This window comes from Amia ocellicauda, chromosome 5, assembly GCF_036373705.1.
Source record: "Amia ocellicauda isolate fAmiCal2 chromosome 5, fAmiCal2.hap1, whole genome shotgun sequence".
NCBI classification, from domain to species: domain Eukaryota; kingdom Metazoa; phylum Chordata; class Actinopteri; order Amiiformes; family Amiidae; genus Amia; species Amia ocellicauda.
The window spans coordinates 41,436,164-41,454,696 of NC_089854.1; the positions used below are offsets into that span (position 1 = coordinate 41,436,164).

The 18,533-nt window shown below is 37.6% G+C and overlaps 1 protein-coding gene across 1 annotated transcript; it reads right to left on the reverse strand.

The window, feature by feature from the left end:
* Window positions 1–272: 272 nt before the first annotated feature.
* On the reverse strand, window positions 273–6,690 carry btg1 (B-cell translocation gene 1, anti-proliferative). The gene is made up of 2 exons (XM_066705223.1): window positions 6,267–6,690; window positions 273–3,538 (listed from the first exon to the last, which is right to left on the reverse strand). The coding sequence occupies exons 1-2, from the start codon at window positions 6,409–6,411 to the stop codon at window positions 3,165–3,167; spliced, it is 519 nt and encodes a 172-aa protein (XP_066561320.1). The 5' UTR covers window positions 6,412–6,690; the 3' UTR covers window positions 273–3,164.
* Window positions 6,691–18,533: the final 11,843 nt, after the last annotated feature.

Below are 18,533 nucleotides of genomic sequence, written 5' to 3' on the forward strand. Positions count from 1 at the left end.
ACTACACCACCAGCCACAAGAGTTACTTGGTTTTTGTTGGGTTTAGTTTTTCACACCATGGTTGAAAGGTAGTCCATCTTGAAACCTTCTCTTCCCCTCAGGTCTGCCTTGCGAAGGGTCAGAAGTGAATGGTTTTAAAATTGTACAGAGGGTCGAGCAAAAAGCAGTCAAGTATTCCATTCCCTGATCTGTCCAGCAAGGTGTAGGTATGAAGTGCATTAACAGTTTAAGTGTGGGTAGTGGGGGAAAAAGACCAGATGCACTGTGCAAAATGCCAAGATAGGAAAGAGTTTTATTACAGAGAAGAAAGTTTCTCTTCCAAAATATAGAAATCTGTACAACTTCCTCACAATCAATTTACATGAACTGTACAAATTTACAGCAGTTCATAACATACCCAAGGAAATGAAATAAAAACATGACTGACATAAGATCACAAAATAGAGACAGTTTTCTTGGGTAGCTCAGATTTTTTTTTTTGTAAAAAACAAAAAACAGGACAATACCCTATCATCACAGAGCATGGAAACAAATCAGGTCAACCAAAAGAACTTGCTTTGGTCCTTGACAACACTCCTATTACCATGGATTTATTGAATAATGGGCTCCCGTGGCTTGAATTTGGAAATAAATGTGTCAAATTTCTATTTTAAATTCCATGAAGCTGTACCTCCAAATGTGAAACTGCTTCACGAGAGAATTTATAAAGCATGTCACCGAAATTGAATTAATACAGAGACTGGATAGAAGTATTGCAACAAATAGGATCTCGTGTGGTTTCCCCATAACGGTAGAAGCAATATTCTTAGGTTTCAAATCATGGTTAGCTCTCAAGGTTAGCCTTATTTTTACACATAAATCACCAACAGAACGGAGAAGCTCTGTGGAACTATATTTAAAATATTAATAATTCTGGGGAAAAAATACCAAATGACATTTCCACAAAAAAAAAAAAAAAAAAAGTAGATTTCCATAAAACATCAGTAACACATTAAAGCAAGGATAAAGTTGCATTTTAATTCCTTTAAAAGGGTTTCTAAATGGTATCCATAAACTTAAGCCACTTCCACCAGTTTTCTCATTCTCATTTTGAAATTGGCAGTTCCACAGAAAGCATTAAGCACACCAGAGACTGGGGCATGTCTATGGGGCCAAAGTCCCAATACTATTACCGTCATCCTTGGTCTTAGGAGCATTAACATCAATACAGGACTAATCAAAAGGTACAGACGTAAACTCCAGCTGCGGATCGCTCAAGCCACAATTTTAAAAAAGTATCTGAAACTCAACTGTCTGTTGCCACAGGTGTATGTTCCGAGTTACCACGATCACATTCATTTTGTGCTACAAGACACTTAGAAAAAAAACTTCCCAATGATACTGTAGGAGAAAAAAAAAAAAAAAAAAAAAAAAAAAAGCAGAATTCTCAGTGCATGCTGGTTGCTCACCACGATCAGTGTATTTGCTCAAAAAGCCAGTGTGTTTTAGCTGCCCTGATCTGGTCACCGGCTCAATACATCTGACCAGGGGATGTGATATGTCGCACTGTTCATTCTGCCAGGTGGAATTCACAACCAAGAAAGATAAAAATGTAAGTGTTATGACAAGGCCCAGCAACATTTTGCATTTATTTTTTATTTTTAAAGGGCCCAAAAGTGCAGGTTAATCTACTCACAGATTCAAGAGGACAAGTGGAAACATGTCACAGACATGTTTGCAGAAACTTCATCTAACACTAATTCACCCACAGGATGACGGAGAGACCAGAACCATATAGATGAAGTGCTGGAAAGCGGCCCTCTGTCAGACTCCTGCTACCTCTCACATTGGTACCAAGCCAAAATGACCAAAGAGCAACAAAAGTCCCATTGATAAACAAACCTTTTAATGTGCTGCCCTCGATCCAGTATTGCCACACTCAAAATCAGGTCTCTTCCCGTTTCAAGTGCACACATACTTTCAATTCAGGTTATCATTTAAAGCTCTAGAAAGCACAGCGGTTACATCACTTGAGAGATTAAGGGGTTACTTTAAACATTTGTGTTGGACCCAAAACAAAATTATACTACAAGCACAAACCAGTGAAATACATATTTTTAAAAAGGTCTAGAACCGATATCTGGCAGTAAATCGTGAGCTTCTATGGATATATTTAACCGGGGAACAAAATCTAAAAGCTGAACGATCTAAGCCCTAACACCCACTCCCTGGCTAAATAAACATCAGTACTAGATATTAGGGCTTTAAAAAAAACGGAATTGAGGGATTACTAAAATATAACCCACAAGCTAAAAAGTCAAAGTGCATCTAATTGGAAACCCACTGCTCTGTGTCTTTGAACCGAGGAAAGTTTCGTGACAAGCGTGAAGATCAACTCTGGATTTAAAAACTACTTAATCAACAGCGTGATAAAAGGGAATGGTAAGCTCTGAAGTTAAAACCAATGATACACTGAATGGCTGAAAGGAGAGCACTAGCCTCAAACTGTGGCAAGACGGTCTGTAGCAACAGGCTTTATATACATAGGCAATGTTTCTGAATGACAGAAAGGAAACCTGGAATTTAATGCTTGTAACACCAAAGACAAGAAACCCCCAACTGTACTAGACAAAAAGAACGATCAAGTGGTCCAAAACATTATATTTTAAAAAGAGATTCTTTAACATTATGAATGTCTGGTACAGCTGGTCCCCATTTCTAGGCTTCAGAGAACGAAAGGAAATACTTCCAGGATTTTTAAACCCGTTTCCTTAAAACTAAAAGAACCAAAAAAAATAATAATAAGTCTTCAACAAAAGAAGATGTATGTAAATATCCTGAAAGTAATTCCTTACGCTTTTAAAAAAGGAAAAAAATATTTGAAAGTGCAAAGTCTATATTTATAGGCCAGGATCAATCTCCAATTGCAGTTATTACATCATTAAATGTTTGCGCACCCCCCCCCACCCACCCACCCACCCATCCCTGGAAAGTAACATCTGAAATCTTCATAGCTGCACCATGACTGGTTCTATAATCCATTCCGCAAAGGAGCCCTCAATAAATCCACCCACCTCCCAAAAAAACTAAATACAATCTTTAAAGAAAAAAAACAATAAAATAAACCTACATGGTTTCCATCCCCCCCCGATGATAAATATCATCCACCAAATCTTGCCGAGCGCTTAACTGGACACAGTCATCATGTTGTACGTTTTGGAAGGACTGGTTCTCCCCAGCAGTAGTTCCTCCTTACAGCTGATGCGACTGTCCATCATTCCTAGGCTGCCTCCCCCGGGATTCTGGTTGCTGACCACCACCGGCTGGGACTCGTACAGCACGCAGATAGACCCATCTTCCCCGATGCGATAGGACACTTCAAAGGGGTCAACCCACAGTGTGAGCTCGCTGGGCAGGAGCCGATACAACTGTTGTATGCTGAGTCCTATCCTCTGCGCCGCCTGTCCCACCAGCGGATCCATTTTGTGGTTGATGCGGATGCAGCGGTAGCCGGATCCTTTGCAAGGCCTGTCTGGGAACCAGTGGTGCTTGTACTGTTCTGTTAGGAGAATAAAGAGACGATTGGAGGGGCGGAAACGATGCATGGGCCGACTATTATAACGACGGCATTTGCCAACCACAAACATCTTTTTGACTGGGTGCCTTTTTGAAGGTGCAGAGGTAAAATGAAAGTAACACTTCAGAATTCTAAAAAAAAAAAAAAACAGCACCTAAACCTTACAATATTTTATACAAGACAATGAATCACTATAGAACTTTATTGGAAACACCTGAATAAAAATACACATGCATATCCAAGAATAAAGGTTTAAATCTTTCTTCAGCAAGACTACCCACTTTCATCACATTAAAGTTAAATGCACTGGGCAAGGAAGCACATTAAGAATTTTTTTCCTATGACTACATATTGACATTTATTCCAAATTAAGCCCCCTTCCCCTCCCGCTCCCCCTCCACCTTGTTTTGAGCCTGGGATAACAGCAATTAATTATAATGGCATTTTATCAACGCCTGAAAATAGGGGGTGAGGGGGGAGAAATCCAGTTTGCCTTGGTAATATGCACAGATGCTTGAGGGAAAATGCTGACATGCATATACTAAAACCCCTCCATCAAAATTAGCTGCACTATACATTAAAAGACCTAAAGATGTGCATTATTATTTTTGTTCTTGTAATGTTTCTGCAGTGGGATACTCTCGTTTGAAAGGTAGTATTACCTGGATATGGGCAACTGTCAAGAAATAATAACTACAGGGTTGAGAACAGAAAATGCACCATTTTGTTTAAAACAACACTTCAATATAAAACCACATATCCTAGCATTTTTCAGTAATCACTGTCAGATGCATTTCCAGTCACATCAAAGCAAGATCACAATCCAGAGCAAGATGCTGCCCATGCCCAATCCATGCACTAAAAAAAAAAAAAAACAATCACCCACAATGAGATAAAGATAAGCTGTGAATCCTATGTTTTCAAACTTTACAAAACAGTTGCATAAAAGACAGAGCAAATATTTGTATCCATCATAAAAATAAAACTATGATCTTGGTAAACAAAGCAAAAACTAAAAATGGCAATGCAGTGCAAATGTGACAAAGGATTTAAAGGTAATGTTTTAAAATGTGTCAGGAAAACTTGATTTCCTACAACCAGGAATGTAGGCATTTAATGTCACTTTACATTCCCTGTTGATAAGATGTGATATAGAACTTTGAACATTAATCTTTTTAACACACCCAACAAGGCCAGCAAACACATGATGTGGGTAGAAGGAGAGAGGTTGGGAGAATAAAGAAAAAGTCCACACGACACTAACATGTTGGAAGCCTAAAATGGAGTACAGGCTATGCTGTGATGACATGTAATCTAATTACAAAATAACTACCCTATTTCTGCCACTTAAAGACAAAATGGTCAGAGAACTTTAGAGACTTTGAGCAACTATTTTCTCAAATTCTGTAAATCAGTTGTTTTTTTGTTTTTTTACTTAATTTCCAAATTATTGCAGAAAAAAAAAGGCTGTCAAATTCTCAAATTGCTTTCTAAACGTACATTACACGATGTTTCCTTACCGTAGTTTCATCCTCGAAAACTTTGGTTTGCATTCTCAGCGTTTTAACAAAGAGGAAGCTAGACGCATTTAAATAAAATAGGATAGCACGTCAAAGGGATTACACAATGAACCCCATTATTAGTATACTGTAGTGGTGTGTAGAATGCCAGTCAAACATGGAAACCATCGAAGCAAAACACCTAGCATAATCGCCGTGTGGAAGCGCGTCCTGTTCTCCGGGGCGCAGGGTGATCTACATCCTACATGTTTGGCAGCATTTTCTGCATCACTCTGGCCATGTTGAAATATCCCATAGAAACGGCGTCCCGAGTCTCCGTGAGCGGAATTGGCAACGTCGTTTTGTTTGCGGGTCAGATGCATTAAAACACCCGCCATTGTTTTTGTATTGCTTGAAAACATTAGATCGTGTTTAAAAGGAGGCACCATTTTATGCATTATATACAGGTAGAGCATCGATTTCTTAGGTAGCTAAACCCACAGCACACAAATGGTCAGCGCGGAGTATCGTTGATGCGGAGGAGGGGAAACAAGGTTCAGGAAGTAGAGCTTCCAACGCATTTAGAATGATTCGAATCCACTGCATTGCATAAACTCAGTTCACTTTATTTTCCCAAACACACACGGTGGGACACGATGCATGCGGTTACTAAAACGAGTTCACATTGTCTAATATTTTGGGTCACACGGCGCCTTTGTTTTTATGTTGCCATTTTCATTACGTAATCCAGAGCCGCGACTCTCGGGGGTGATATCTGATCGCCCTCTCTGAACGGACGGGGAAAACCACGTCGACGGCGACTTCCTCGTCGTGCTGGAATATCCCGATTTACACGGGTCATCCAAAGCAGAATACACGCGTCCATTTGCATTTTAACACATCGGGGTGTCGATGCACAACATAGATAATCGACACTGCTTGGCAAAAGCCAGAAGAGAAGCAATGGCAGGATTAACCCAGATTATTTTCCCCAACTGGTTATGACCAATCCCATATCCGGTCTTTACTGCAGTAGCAAAACAGCACAACTAGCAGCTACGTTAGGAGTCCCCCCCCCCCCCCATTTTGTTTTCTTCCAATTAAAGTCAGCACGACACCAAACGGATCTCGAGTTTGGGAGCTTGCGATCGCCAGCGATCAACAAAACAAGAGGGGGAAAAAAATCTGCAAAACTAGGTCGATCCGCTTACCTGCCATCAGATCCTGGAGGGACTGGCCGAATGTTTGTAACTGTCGGTCATTTACAAGCCCCTTTGTCCTCAGAAATCTGGATAGAAATCCCACGGCTGCGGTGATCTCGGGTTTCATACTGGCCCGTGTACACAGAGTATGCATTGAGGAAGGGACGAGGTGGGATCGCACGGAGCCTGCTCTCGGGGTTTTACTGGGGCCTTTTTTCGGAAAGGCGGAGTCTGTCCCTTGTTTCGAGGTCCTGGCACTGTGGAGATTTTAATTCGCTCGAGGCTATGCAGGGCATTGATTTTTTGAAGTTGGAAAGCTTCGAAGAGGAAGTCTGCCAGGGTGGTACAATGTGGGGCGCCTTTGTTGGTAAATAGAGACTCCGCTAACGTCAAACAAGAAAAGATTCCTCCACCAGAGTGAACTATTGTGCAACAGAAACTGCTTTTTATACCCCCCCTTCCCCCGAGCGTGACGTCGACAGCAACAGCAACAAAACCCAGCCAATCAGGGCTGCGGAGTAGGATGACGAGCCTCTTGGAGGTGTGGCTGGTTCGTCACCTCTCTCAAAATAAACAAACCATGTGAGAGAATGCCAGAATTAACCCTTCACTGCCGCGCGGCTGTGGCTCCATTTAAGGGTAAAAAAAGTGTGTCGCCAAATTAAACTGAATGATTGACTTAGTAATGAATAAGCAGGCCATATAGTAATCCAGATATTAACAATTTTTTTTTTTTTTTCGTATTTAGTTTTGTATCATTATTATATCTATTATTTAGATAAGTCAGTATGCATTTGGCCTGGAATGGACATGGATTTATATAATTGAAAACATTTAATATCAGATTGACATTAACGTATATATTTTTTTCCAGTTGATAATATTGTGAAAAAAGGGGGGAGTGATGATGCAATCTGTCGTGTACTATAACCACATTCTGAGCTATTTAATCAATTGTGGATACCATGAATTTACACTTTTATCACTGCATGTTATAGCTAACTCCCCCACAGTAAAAAATTGTATGAGCAGATATTAGTGAAATACTACTAATAATCATCATCATCATATTCAGCTAATTATCTACATAACCGAATGCAGCAGGGGTTCGCATGAACACATTATGTCTGTGCATGACAACACGAAAAACAAATTACTTCATGCAATGACTGTGTTTGGACCTATCACAAAGCAGTGGATAAAATGATGTTACATGAGCATTGCATGCTTTCTGTAATACACTACAGAAACCAGCATAACACTTGTCCTCCTCCCACACAGACATGTGCTTATCACACAACACATCTTATCAGATACTCTGAATATGGACTGTAAACAAAACTGCACAAAGATTCCCATTCCATTCTCATGCTGTGCTGCATTGTCTTCTGAAATAAATGAAGCTGTGAAGGCCCATTGAGATCTCTTAAGTATATGAATAGTCTGACCACAGTCTATATGTGTCTAGGAAACATATTCGACTATCATGCAGTGGTAGAGTAATAATCCCTTTTCCAGTGATTCTGGGCTTTCTATTATTGGTGCTTGTGCAAAAAGGGATAGTAGATTATTTATGTTCCATTTATTTTTCAATGTCAATCTCATTGGGGGGTTAAATGGACCTGTTCATGGTAACGGCTAGTGTTTCATATTATTTGGATTTTCTATATATTTCTTCCTGGTTAAAAGACAAACGAAGGGGGTTTAAAAGACGTTTTACTTTCTGTCAGTGAGTGGATTGTTTATAGGCTGTGCAGGTGTGGTCGTATGTATTATTTTCAGGAGTTGTTAAGCAAGTTGAGTACCTGAGGGATGGCTTGAATTTTAAAACAGGTTCCTGTGTGCCTTGGTGTGTGTGTGTGGGGGGGGAGTTAGATTTGCAGTTAATATTTCATGCTTGGAGGTATTTTAATAAAATCTCAGTTATATAATACTATTATGTTTAATAATATTATTAATATTATTACAAAATAGGGTTGGTATATTGTGGTTATGATTGAACTTAATTCAGTTTCTGTAATACAGCTTCTCGAAATCTGAATGCAGTGTGTCTGCATTATACAATATAAGGTCTTAGTCTGTGTTTGGAAAATGTGGGTTTGAGGTAGCCATAACGTCTGTAAAACAGGCCTTTTACTTTGTAGATCAGGGAAGATAAAAGATTAGATTAACTCTAATACTTCCATTTTCCATTTTACTGAAATCCTGAAATGGTTAAATTTGTGCAATGCTAAGTAAAACCACTTGTGTATAGTTGCAAGAGAATTTAGGGTCTTTGTTCTTGAATATTCAAAAACAAATCAGGTCATTATGCCCAGTTAGTGTGTGTGATGTAAAGTAAATTCATTTCGTAAGTCAGTGTACCTCAAATGTCAATATCAACTAAACAGTTCAGATTCCATTGCTGAAGCAGCTTTAGAACAAATGAGCTACTGGACTTACTGATTCTACATATACATACATGTATGTGTTTATGAATTGAGGAAAGGAAAGAAAACTAATATCTGATGGCTAGTATCTCCCAATGGCAATCAACTTACAAGCCCAGCAAACACATGGCTAAACAAGAGTAATGATAGTATTTCATTCTAAAATACAATGAAGACCTTTGCTGTTCATATACACGGATTGTCTTGATTAAATTTTACAATGCTTATCTGAGGGCAAGGAATTGTGCCCAGGAACTGGAAAAGGACTGTATCTTCATATGAAAATGCATAATAGAAATGAATCCGAGACGAACCTTAGGCTAGGCTACACAATGGCTTGTCAGTTGTATATTATTGACAAAACAAACAAGTTTTCATCTGACCAAGGGAAGCAAAAATATCTCCTTGTTTTCCACGCCATATTCTGTCCTTTTAATGAAAGGGCTTCCGTGTGTTAGAGCATTAGCCCCCAAGCCATTTCAGACCATCTGCAAGGGACATGTTTTTTTTTTTTAACCAAAACCGTATTCTCCTGTAGGCAATTATATGAATCTCCATAAAGCATAGAGGTAAAGATAGCAACTCTGCCTTAGCATGAATTTGCTGCACTCAGACTGAGTAAAGAATGTATGCCATGATTTATTGGTTATGCATTCTTTCATGTTGCCCAATTTGATACATTAATGACACACACTTTTTCCTGTATGTATTTTTTTTATGCTGCATACAGTGTTCTGGTTAATTAATTTATTTTATAGCAACTAGGGATTAGACAATCTTGACAATTACTTTTGTATGGGTTATTTGTGGTTACAGTCACTCTAAAGTAACTGCAGTGTAGTTTGACGATCTCTTGTAATCTTTACCGTGGTTGAACTTGTCCTGTCCTAATATTTAAAAATATTAATGGTGCCATTGCACGATGCACCCAGTACAGCAAAATTTAAATTATACATAAATTATTTTTAAAAGACACATTCACTCTTTGCTTGGCTTCCACAATATTTCACAAGAATATTCCTGTACATGGGAGGTTCAACAGCAATGTCAAGTGCATTACAATAGGACAAATTAATAATACATATAATACTTTAAACAAAAGCATTTATTATACATGAAACCTCCTCTTAGCCTCACAAAAAGCAGTTGAGTATTGTTCTTAATATTCCAATAAAATGTCAACGAAATAGAAAAATAACTAATTCAATTTAGTTCAGTTAAGCACTGTGCACTTTGCTGTTAATTAACACAGTCTAACCAGTGGTGACACAGACATGCACCGAATACAGAAAAAATATTCCTTCACCATCCTCTCAGTCGATACACTCCTATTACATTGTACACTGTATTATTATGACTGACGTGACTGTTTTGGATGAGTCAAAGCAACATATTATGTTAATGATGGATTGTTGCAAAAGTTGAATGCTATTATATTCCGTGTGTACAACTAGAAGAAAGTGATGACATCCTGTAAATAAAAACTGGGAGCATATCACAATGGTTCATGGAGTGTTGAAAACACAGCATAGCTTGCTCACAAACAATACCTCAGGCCAGTCGAGCAATAGAAACCTAAACCTAGGCAGCTCCATTGACACTTACTTATCTGAGTGAGCACACAGTGCTGAAAAAGACAACCATATATTCAATTTAAGATTAATAAAATAGCTCCTTGGGACCAAAATAAAATGCAGACACAACTGGACACCTCCAGGACCAGAGTCTGGGACCCATTGTAATACAACACCTATGATATCAACTGAATCTGGAAGAAACCGGAACAGACTAACTTCTTTGACTGCTATAGAAACTGGACTGTGGGAGGAATAGCACAGAATGCCTATTTCCCTCTCTTACCAAAGTGCAGCAATCACCAACCGTGGGCCTACACCCTGTTAAGTACATTCAGAACAGATGTCTTTTAGTATTCTTGTGTTGTCAGGTAATGTAGTGCTTATCAAATGTGTCCAGCTACACAAAGTTTAAACACATTCCCAGGCCAAGCAACCTCACAAACCATGTGAGTGTCTGCCATGAGTGCAGAACTCCTTTGTGAGAAGAAAATATATAAATAGGTAGTCAGAATGTATTGCAAGTGATGTCCATGGTTTATCAAACTGGTTTATCCAACTGGTCCACCATCCATTGTCTCAAATGGGATCACCTGGCCCCATGTCAGGTGACAAGGTGATGACATTAGTGTAATGACCTAGTGTAATGAAACAATGTTCTTTTTATGGTGCAGATGCTGTGAACACATCCCAACCACATGAGAACATGCCTCGTCATGTTAGAAAATGTGTTGCGCTCAATACCTTCTGAAATGCATCTCCATATACTCTCCCCATAGTGAAGTGGTGTCCAAACACTCACACTGCCTTCATCCCATCTGTGTAGAGATTCTTACTGAAGGACATTGGTCTGTGGCCCTGCTCCTGGAGAGCCACAACCCTGTAGGTTTTATACGTGAAAACATGTCCTAATTAAGTAAAGTGAATGCCATAAAAAACTGAAAACCCTGTAAAATTATAGAGAAGATCCTATTTTCATTGTAGTGCCAGGTTTACCAGTAGCTATAGCTGGAGGGAGTGCATTGTGTTAGTTTGAAAGCTATTCACATAGAACAAATAGGCATTATAAAGTGAGAGGAAGAAGATGGGAAAAATACTGATTGTACTGCAACCTCTGCATCTGCATTTTGATTGGTGGTAATAAAAAACATTTCCCCTTGGTCACAGGTTCTTGAAAATTTCTAAAATAGCAGCTTTGAAGAACGCAGTGTTCTGCTAAAGAACTGTAAATATAGATAAAAAAGGAAGTAGCTCATGAGTGTGTGGATTTGTAATTGTGATTCTAATGTGCATGCACTGTGGTAACAGCTGAAATTCTTCAAACTGCAGAGGGGGAAGGAGAGCTGAAAATTGGAGGATCTATGATTTGCTAGTAAACAGATGTTGCTGGTAAACAGATTTTTTTTTCTTTAATCACAACAGCAAAATGAAAGTGTATTTTATTTTGAGTACTAGTGAGTTTCGTTTTTTTTTTCTTCATAGTATTAGGCCATTTAGAAAATCAAATTTAAAATAAATAGAAAACAAACAGCAAATCAAAGACATGAGAATGTGTATCAATAGGTTTCTGGGGTATTTTTGGATCTGGCAAAGCAAAAAAACAAACTACACTGGCACTGTATTGATGAATTCTGTATTGGGACAATCAGAGGTTTCACATTAACCTATTCAATATTTGAATTATACAAGTCTGCAACTTTTTAAGAGCTGAAAATGAATTAAAAAGTCTACAAAAGGAACTGATTAAATAAGTTAAAGGATCTGTGAAGTAATTGACATTGAAGATTGGAACAAAAATGGAAGAAAGAATTGAGGCCAGAGGATTAGATTTGCTGACCAAATTTGAGATTTGTAAAGGAGGTCTTTTGAAATTTCTTAGGGTAGCCATGTACTCCTACTTACTGACCTTGACCTGGGCAGACATTATAGTCAGGTATGGCATGCCATTGGCTAACAGTTTGTAATACATATGGAATGTCCCAATTTACCTTTGGAAATTAGGTCTTTAATGATTCACTTTGAAGCCAAAGCCATGAAAACACAGTATACTTAACAGGATTTAAAAAAAAAAGTTTAACACATATGTGGCTTTTAGCGAGAACTGGAAAAATCCAGATTTTACTGTACGAGACACAAAAAGAAGAAGTGTTGTCTTTTTTTTTCAAAATGAATGAGTCATTGCTTAATATCAATTAAGTGTGCCAAGGAGTGACCTCCTTAACTTAGCTGGAGAAGCTGAGCATTGACACCTCAGGGCAATAAAACGTTGATATGTATTACTGGCCCCCAGAGAACATCTCCTAATCCCACACATACAAATGTAATAAAAATGAAAAACCTTATTATAATTCTGTTCCGAACATAGAGGTTGTTAAAGGGCCCTTAGGTATGTTTGAAATGATGCTTTACAAACCTGCCATTGCTGGGTCTGCTAACATTAAATGGGCGCTGTCAGCTTAATTGCACGCCACAAGGCAGAATTATGAATGCAAGCTATTCATCTTAAGCGAACATAAGGTAGGAAAGAATTTCAGGCTGTAAATCTCAGTACTCAGATTCCTCAAAGCCCCAAGTGTAAGTTTTCCCTAATTTGCCTGCTCACGGATTTCTTTCAAAGCATTGTCTAATCACCCCCTCAACTTTTTTATTTTACAGTATTGGGGATGAGTCATTCTTCATTTATAAAAAGAAAAAAATCTACAAAATGGTAAGGACAATTTCTGTCACAGAAAAGGGGAATCTGTACATTCCTGATAATAGGATATCTCTATTCATTTTCTTTTTATTTCTTTTTATAGTCCTGTTATACCATATCAATCTTATGAATATACAATAGTATAATATTCATGTATTTTTTCTTTAAATAGATTACCAGTTTTCTCAAGAATTGCTGGGTGAGTAGCGGAAGAACAAGATGATCTGTTTCTCATTGTTCTTAAATAAAGACTTAGTTTTAGTCTTAGTTACTTGAGTTAACTGCTCCACCTGCTACGGGATTTGTGTATACATACACGTTTTTACACTTATGATTGAATTAAAGCTGCGTGTCATTTTTCCACTAAATGTGGAATGTTGGGGTGCTTGGGAGAAAAATTCATTAACCAATATCAGATTTTAGGCTACTCTTTGAGAATCCTGTGTATTGCTGAGATTAACCCATTAGTTACTTAAAAAAAATATGTATGAGTGTGTGGTAAATTCCAATTTGGTTTATACTGGACATGTCAGGAGTATTTCTTAACAAACACCTGGATACCGAAAGAGACCATATGACTAAGAATGCTACTGGTTGTAACTGGATGTTTCATTTCCCTTTCTGTTTGTCATGTGGCAATAACATTAGCCTTCTATGAGTCATACAGCCAAAACTGATGCTGACCTAACTGAACTAGCTGGCTTTGATGGCATAAAAAAGCCCAAAAGGAATAATACAGAACAAAACTAAACTGATGTACTTTATCCACACATAACCTTAGATCACTTGTAATTGAATTGTAGAGAGTGGGAGAACTGGTAAGATTTTTGTTCCAGTTTAATATAATTAAATTACTTCACAGGGGATATCTAATGTGGCATTAACAGGTCCTCTTCCTTATATTTATGCTACTTAAATTGTAATTTGTAGCGTATGACTCAGTCATCTCAACAACAAAAGAAATCCAAAGTCACACATCTAGTTTTAAGTAGGTTACTGTCTATCATTTCAAGCAAAGTTTCTTCATTATGTCAGAGTACTTATTGAAACTGGTGGCTCATCACATAGACCAACACTACATGCACAGAAAAAACATACACATTTGTTACACATTCATATATGTGACTGCACATTTATAAGAAATGACCCATCATGCTCGTTTGATGTCAATTAATAACTAAGTGATCCAAGGATCCTATCCAGTCTGATTTTAAATGTTCCCAAATGTTCAGCTTCAACCACATCACTGGGGAGTTTGTTCCAGATTGTGACAACTCTCTGTGTGAAGAAGTGTCTCCTGTTTTCCGTTTTGAATGCCTTGAAGCCCAATTTCCATTTGTGTCCTCGGGTCCGTGTGTCCCTGCTGATCTGGAAAAGCTCCTCTGGTTTGATGTGGTCGATGCCTTTCATGATTTTGAAGACTTGGATCAAGTCCCCACATAGTCTCCTCTGTTCCAGGGTGAAAAGGTTCAGTTCCCTCAGTCTCTCAGTAGGACTTTCCCTTCAGACCTGGAATAAGTCTGGTTGCTCTCCTCTGAACTGCCTCTAGAGCAGCGATATCTTTCTTGAAGTGTGGAGCCCAGAACTGTACACAGTATTCAGATGAGCTCTAACTAGTGCATTGTACAGACCCTATGAATAACCTGTGTTGCTGAGATTGTATCTGCTGAGCCACCTATTTTAGTATCATCTGCAAATTTGACAAGTTTGCTAACTATCCCAGAGTCCAGATCATTAATATAGATAAGAAAAAGCAAAGGCCCTAATACTGATCCCTGTGGAACTCCACTAACCTCACTCCAGTTAGAAGCAACTCCTCTAATCGACACCCTCTGTTTCCTATACATCAACCAGTTCATAATCCATCTACTTACATTACCCTGAATGCCTACAGCTTCCAATTTTACTCCAGGGGCCAGATTAAATCAAAACTTTGACCCACCCGCTAATAGCAAACTACAAACCTGTTCATCATAGCGGTTACATTTATGATTAGAAGAAAGTGTCATCTTACTGAAAATGAACTGAGTACAATTCTGTAGATTTCTATTAGCGTGGGTGGGTCAAATTTAATTAAATTTTGTTTTATTTAATCCGGCCCCAGATCTAGTCTGCTATTTGCAAGTGCCCTGGACACATACATTATCGAAGTTAAAAAAGTACATCTATCACAGTTGGTTTCGTTTCACCTAAAATGTATGCAGATTATTTCAATTAAGAAATATATTTTAATTTTTACAGTTCAATAGTAGATTCTGCCAGTGATTTACAGCATTTAAAGGCAATCCATTAACAGCTGAACAAACCAGATATTCCTACCTGTATATAAATCTAGATTTAAACAGCTTTTTAGTTTTCTATTTTGAACAAAGACAAGTGAATAAGACAAAGTATATGGCATTGTTTGTTTGTTTGTTTGTTTGTTTGTTTGTGTTCTTTGATGTTCTCGAGCTATACTCCCTCTGAAACACAAACAGACTCACGTTCATTTGACAGATGGAGATCATTTCTGAACCTATTCCTACGCTATGTCTTTTGGATACACTGTTCAGGTGTGTATAAAGTACGTGTAGGCCATATAGCAAGGTTACATTCAAAGTTATTCAATAAAGATTGTCTACAAGTATCATTTAATTGGTTGTATAAATGTCCTCAGATTATTCAAAATGTATTTTTCAAAAAGGAATTGATGTCAGGTGGACTTCATGCTTCCTTGCAGGAAATATGATGACTAAAGGAACTGGGTGTATCTGCTGGAATTGTAATGAGTGGATATCTATTTTTACGCTTAACATCTAACAAGCCACTGTCCCTTTAGCAAATCTTCCATGTGCTAAAATATTTCCTTTTAGGGTGATATCTCCGAGTTATTTTTTAATGCTTTAAATACTTTTTTCATTTTGTGAATACATTGCTCCAGGATAATACAATTCACATGATGGACATAATTAATTATTGTACAGGACAGGTAGAATTTACTTAACATTACATACTGGCACTTTTTATATTCCTGTATTTGTTTTGCTGTGTTCTTGCAAGAGAGATACTGTGTTTACCAAAGTAATAACCCTGTTGGAGTATAAGAAGACTCTAAGAAGATTAAATTGCAGTTGTTAAAGAAAAACATATATATATATATATATATATATATATATATACAGATTTCATTTTTGAGAGGGGGTGGGGGGATTTAGTTTGCCACAGAGTCTCTCAAAAGGATTCACCCCCCTTGGACTATTCCACATATCATTGTGTTACAACATTAAATCAGAATGGATTAATCAGGAGTTTTTGCCACTGATCAGCACAGAAAATGTCCATAATGACAAACTGAAAAATATAATCTGCATTGTTCTAAATTAATTACAAATACAATACAGAAGATAATGTATGTTTGATTCAAACATTTATGTGTGTATTTAATTAATTCTGATATCAGTATAAAAATATTCTAGGTCTAATGTTCCACATTCATTGAGAAATGAAGAGTCAAGATAGCATGCACATGAAGTAAATACTGTGGTTGAGATTTCCTTTGACAGGAGTAAATGTTTGTCTGTTTGGGCATAAAAATAGCAGCAATATATTATCAAAGGAGCTTTTGTTGCTTTTCAGAAATCCAGGCCAATTTTTGTGTGACGTCTTGTTGTTCCTTTGTTTACTTCTCAAGATCATGTGTTCTGCATTTAAAAAAAGACCTATTGTAGCCGCAATTTATATATTGAATTATTAATGCATTTGTTGGGAAACTCAGACTAACATGGATTTGTTATCTAATATTCACACTGTCAAAAGCTGCCCATGGAACGGGCCCTGAACAAAGTGCTTGTGTTTTACCTGATGAAGCCCAGGGACATGTTTTGGCATGCAAGGGCACCACTAAGGCATGGTTTGTCCGCGGTTTGTTTGGGTTTTGTTCCAGCATGTTATTCCATCCCTCAGGGAATGGAGGCCATAATTCAAAAAGAGAACAGGCTCCCTTCTTGATCAACTGGCAAGGTTTGTGGCTTTGAATGAAAAATAAGTGAGCTGAAATAGAAAAAGACAAGAAAGGAAAACAGGCCATAAACATGAAAGGTCATAGTACTGAGTAAATATTTACTAAAATACATACTAAACTAGATTTTTCTTGGGCTAATTGCATATGTGCACACACACATGCATATATATATATATATATATAATTCACTTTGTTGTCAAATACTAATTTCTACAAGTTGCACAGGCATTAGGTAATGAGTAATTTCAATTTCAATAACTTCTTGTCAGATGTTGGAACATGTCCAGACAAAGTTTGCTGTGGCTAGTTCAAGTCTTGGCATGTTAAGAACATGCCCAAACACAGTTCTGCGCCTTGTAGACAGACCTAGACCCTCTGGGGATTTGATTTGCCGAATGCCTTTAGGGTGTTCCTGTTAGAGGATGCTGGTTTTAACTTCATGCTTACTTAGCTGAACTCAATCATTAGACATTGGCTGCTGTGAAGATTCTAAAAGGAAAGAGTTTAACCTCATCTCAGGAAGTTAAAAGCATACAATTCTATGGCTCGTACTGGTGTACATCCTATAGAAGAAAACTTCTGTGTTGTTTTTGTTACTATCCTCAGATCAAAATAAAGAAATATATTATATATTTTTAAAAGGGTTACATCAGAAAGGTTCCTTCTCATTAATATGTTAGCTAGCTCTAAAAAAGAGATTTAACAGTCATTGGTGACAATGTAAGATTAATTATTTATGTAGCTTTAACCTTAAAAAGCCAGATTATTGGCAAGTACACATTTCCCAGAAAGATGTGACCTCAATGGCACTGGTTAGGGGAAAGCAGCTCTCATGCATTTCAGACACATTAGCGCCACTATAGAGTCTGTTTTGATGGCTCTCTTGTGCACCCCATATCTGTAACAGAGGAGATGCAAATCTCAAAGAAAACAAAGTGCCCTGCACTGTGACAAACCCCAGACTTCTTTAAAACTTCACTGACAGCAGGGTTGTAGTTTGAAAAAACACTCATCACAACTTTTGTAGAACAGACAACTTTACACTAGACAATGTTCTACCTTTTTCTAATTATAGCAAGTACATGGAATGGTGACATTGTTCAATTCTCTTTAGAACATGTTAACTGAACCTGGTGGTATAAATCTAAATGACTTTTCATTGGCAGCACACAGAACATTTGCACCGTTTTCTGTAAAGGAAAGAGTATCAGGCCTTGCAACAAATTAGAAGACTACACTTTGTATTGAATGCAGTCATTTATATTGACAGTATTGATTTTTTGCCCCAGAACTAACACGATTACATAGCTTTTAGTGTCCAATTCACTTACAAATATCATTAAAGTCATTACATTTGCAGTATAAACAGTAACAGGGCTCTTTTTAAATCGGGCCTTTTCATTACAGTGTGTCACTCACATACCTGTGGTTAAATACCTATATTTTAGACCACTTTCAAAAATATGTTTAAGTAAACTAAGGAACATAAATCTGTCAGGCTGCTCTTTGCATAATTATATATATATATATAGATATATAGATATATACACTCACCTAAAGGATTATTAGGAACACCAT

Bases quoted from the DNA above. Each gene is read 5' to 3' on its own strand.
- btg1 (XM_066705223.1), bottom strand. From the start codon at position 6,411: ATGCATACTCTGTGTACACGGGCCAGTATGAAACCCGAGATCACCGCA. The intron at 3,539-6,266 runs GTAAGCGGATCG...TTCTCCTAACAG, and splicing joins CCTCCAGGATCTGATGGCAG to AACAGTACAAGCACCACTGG.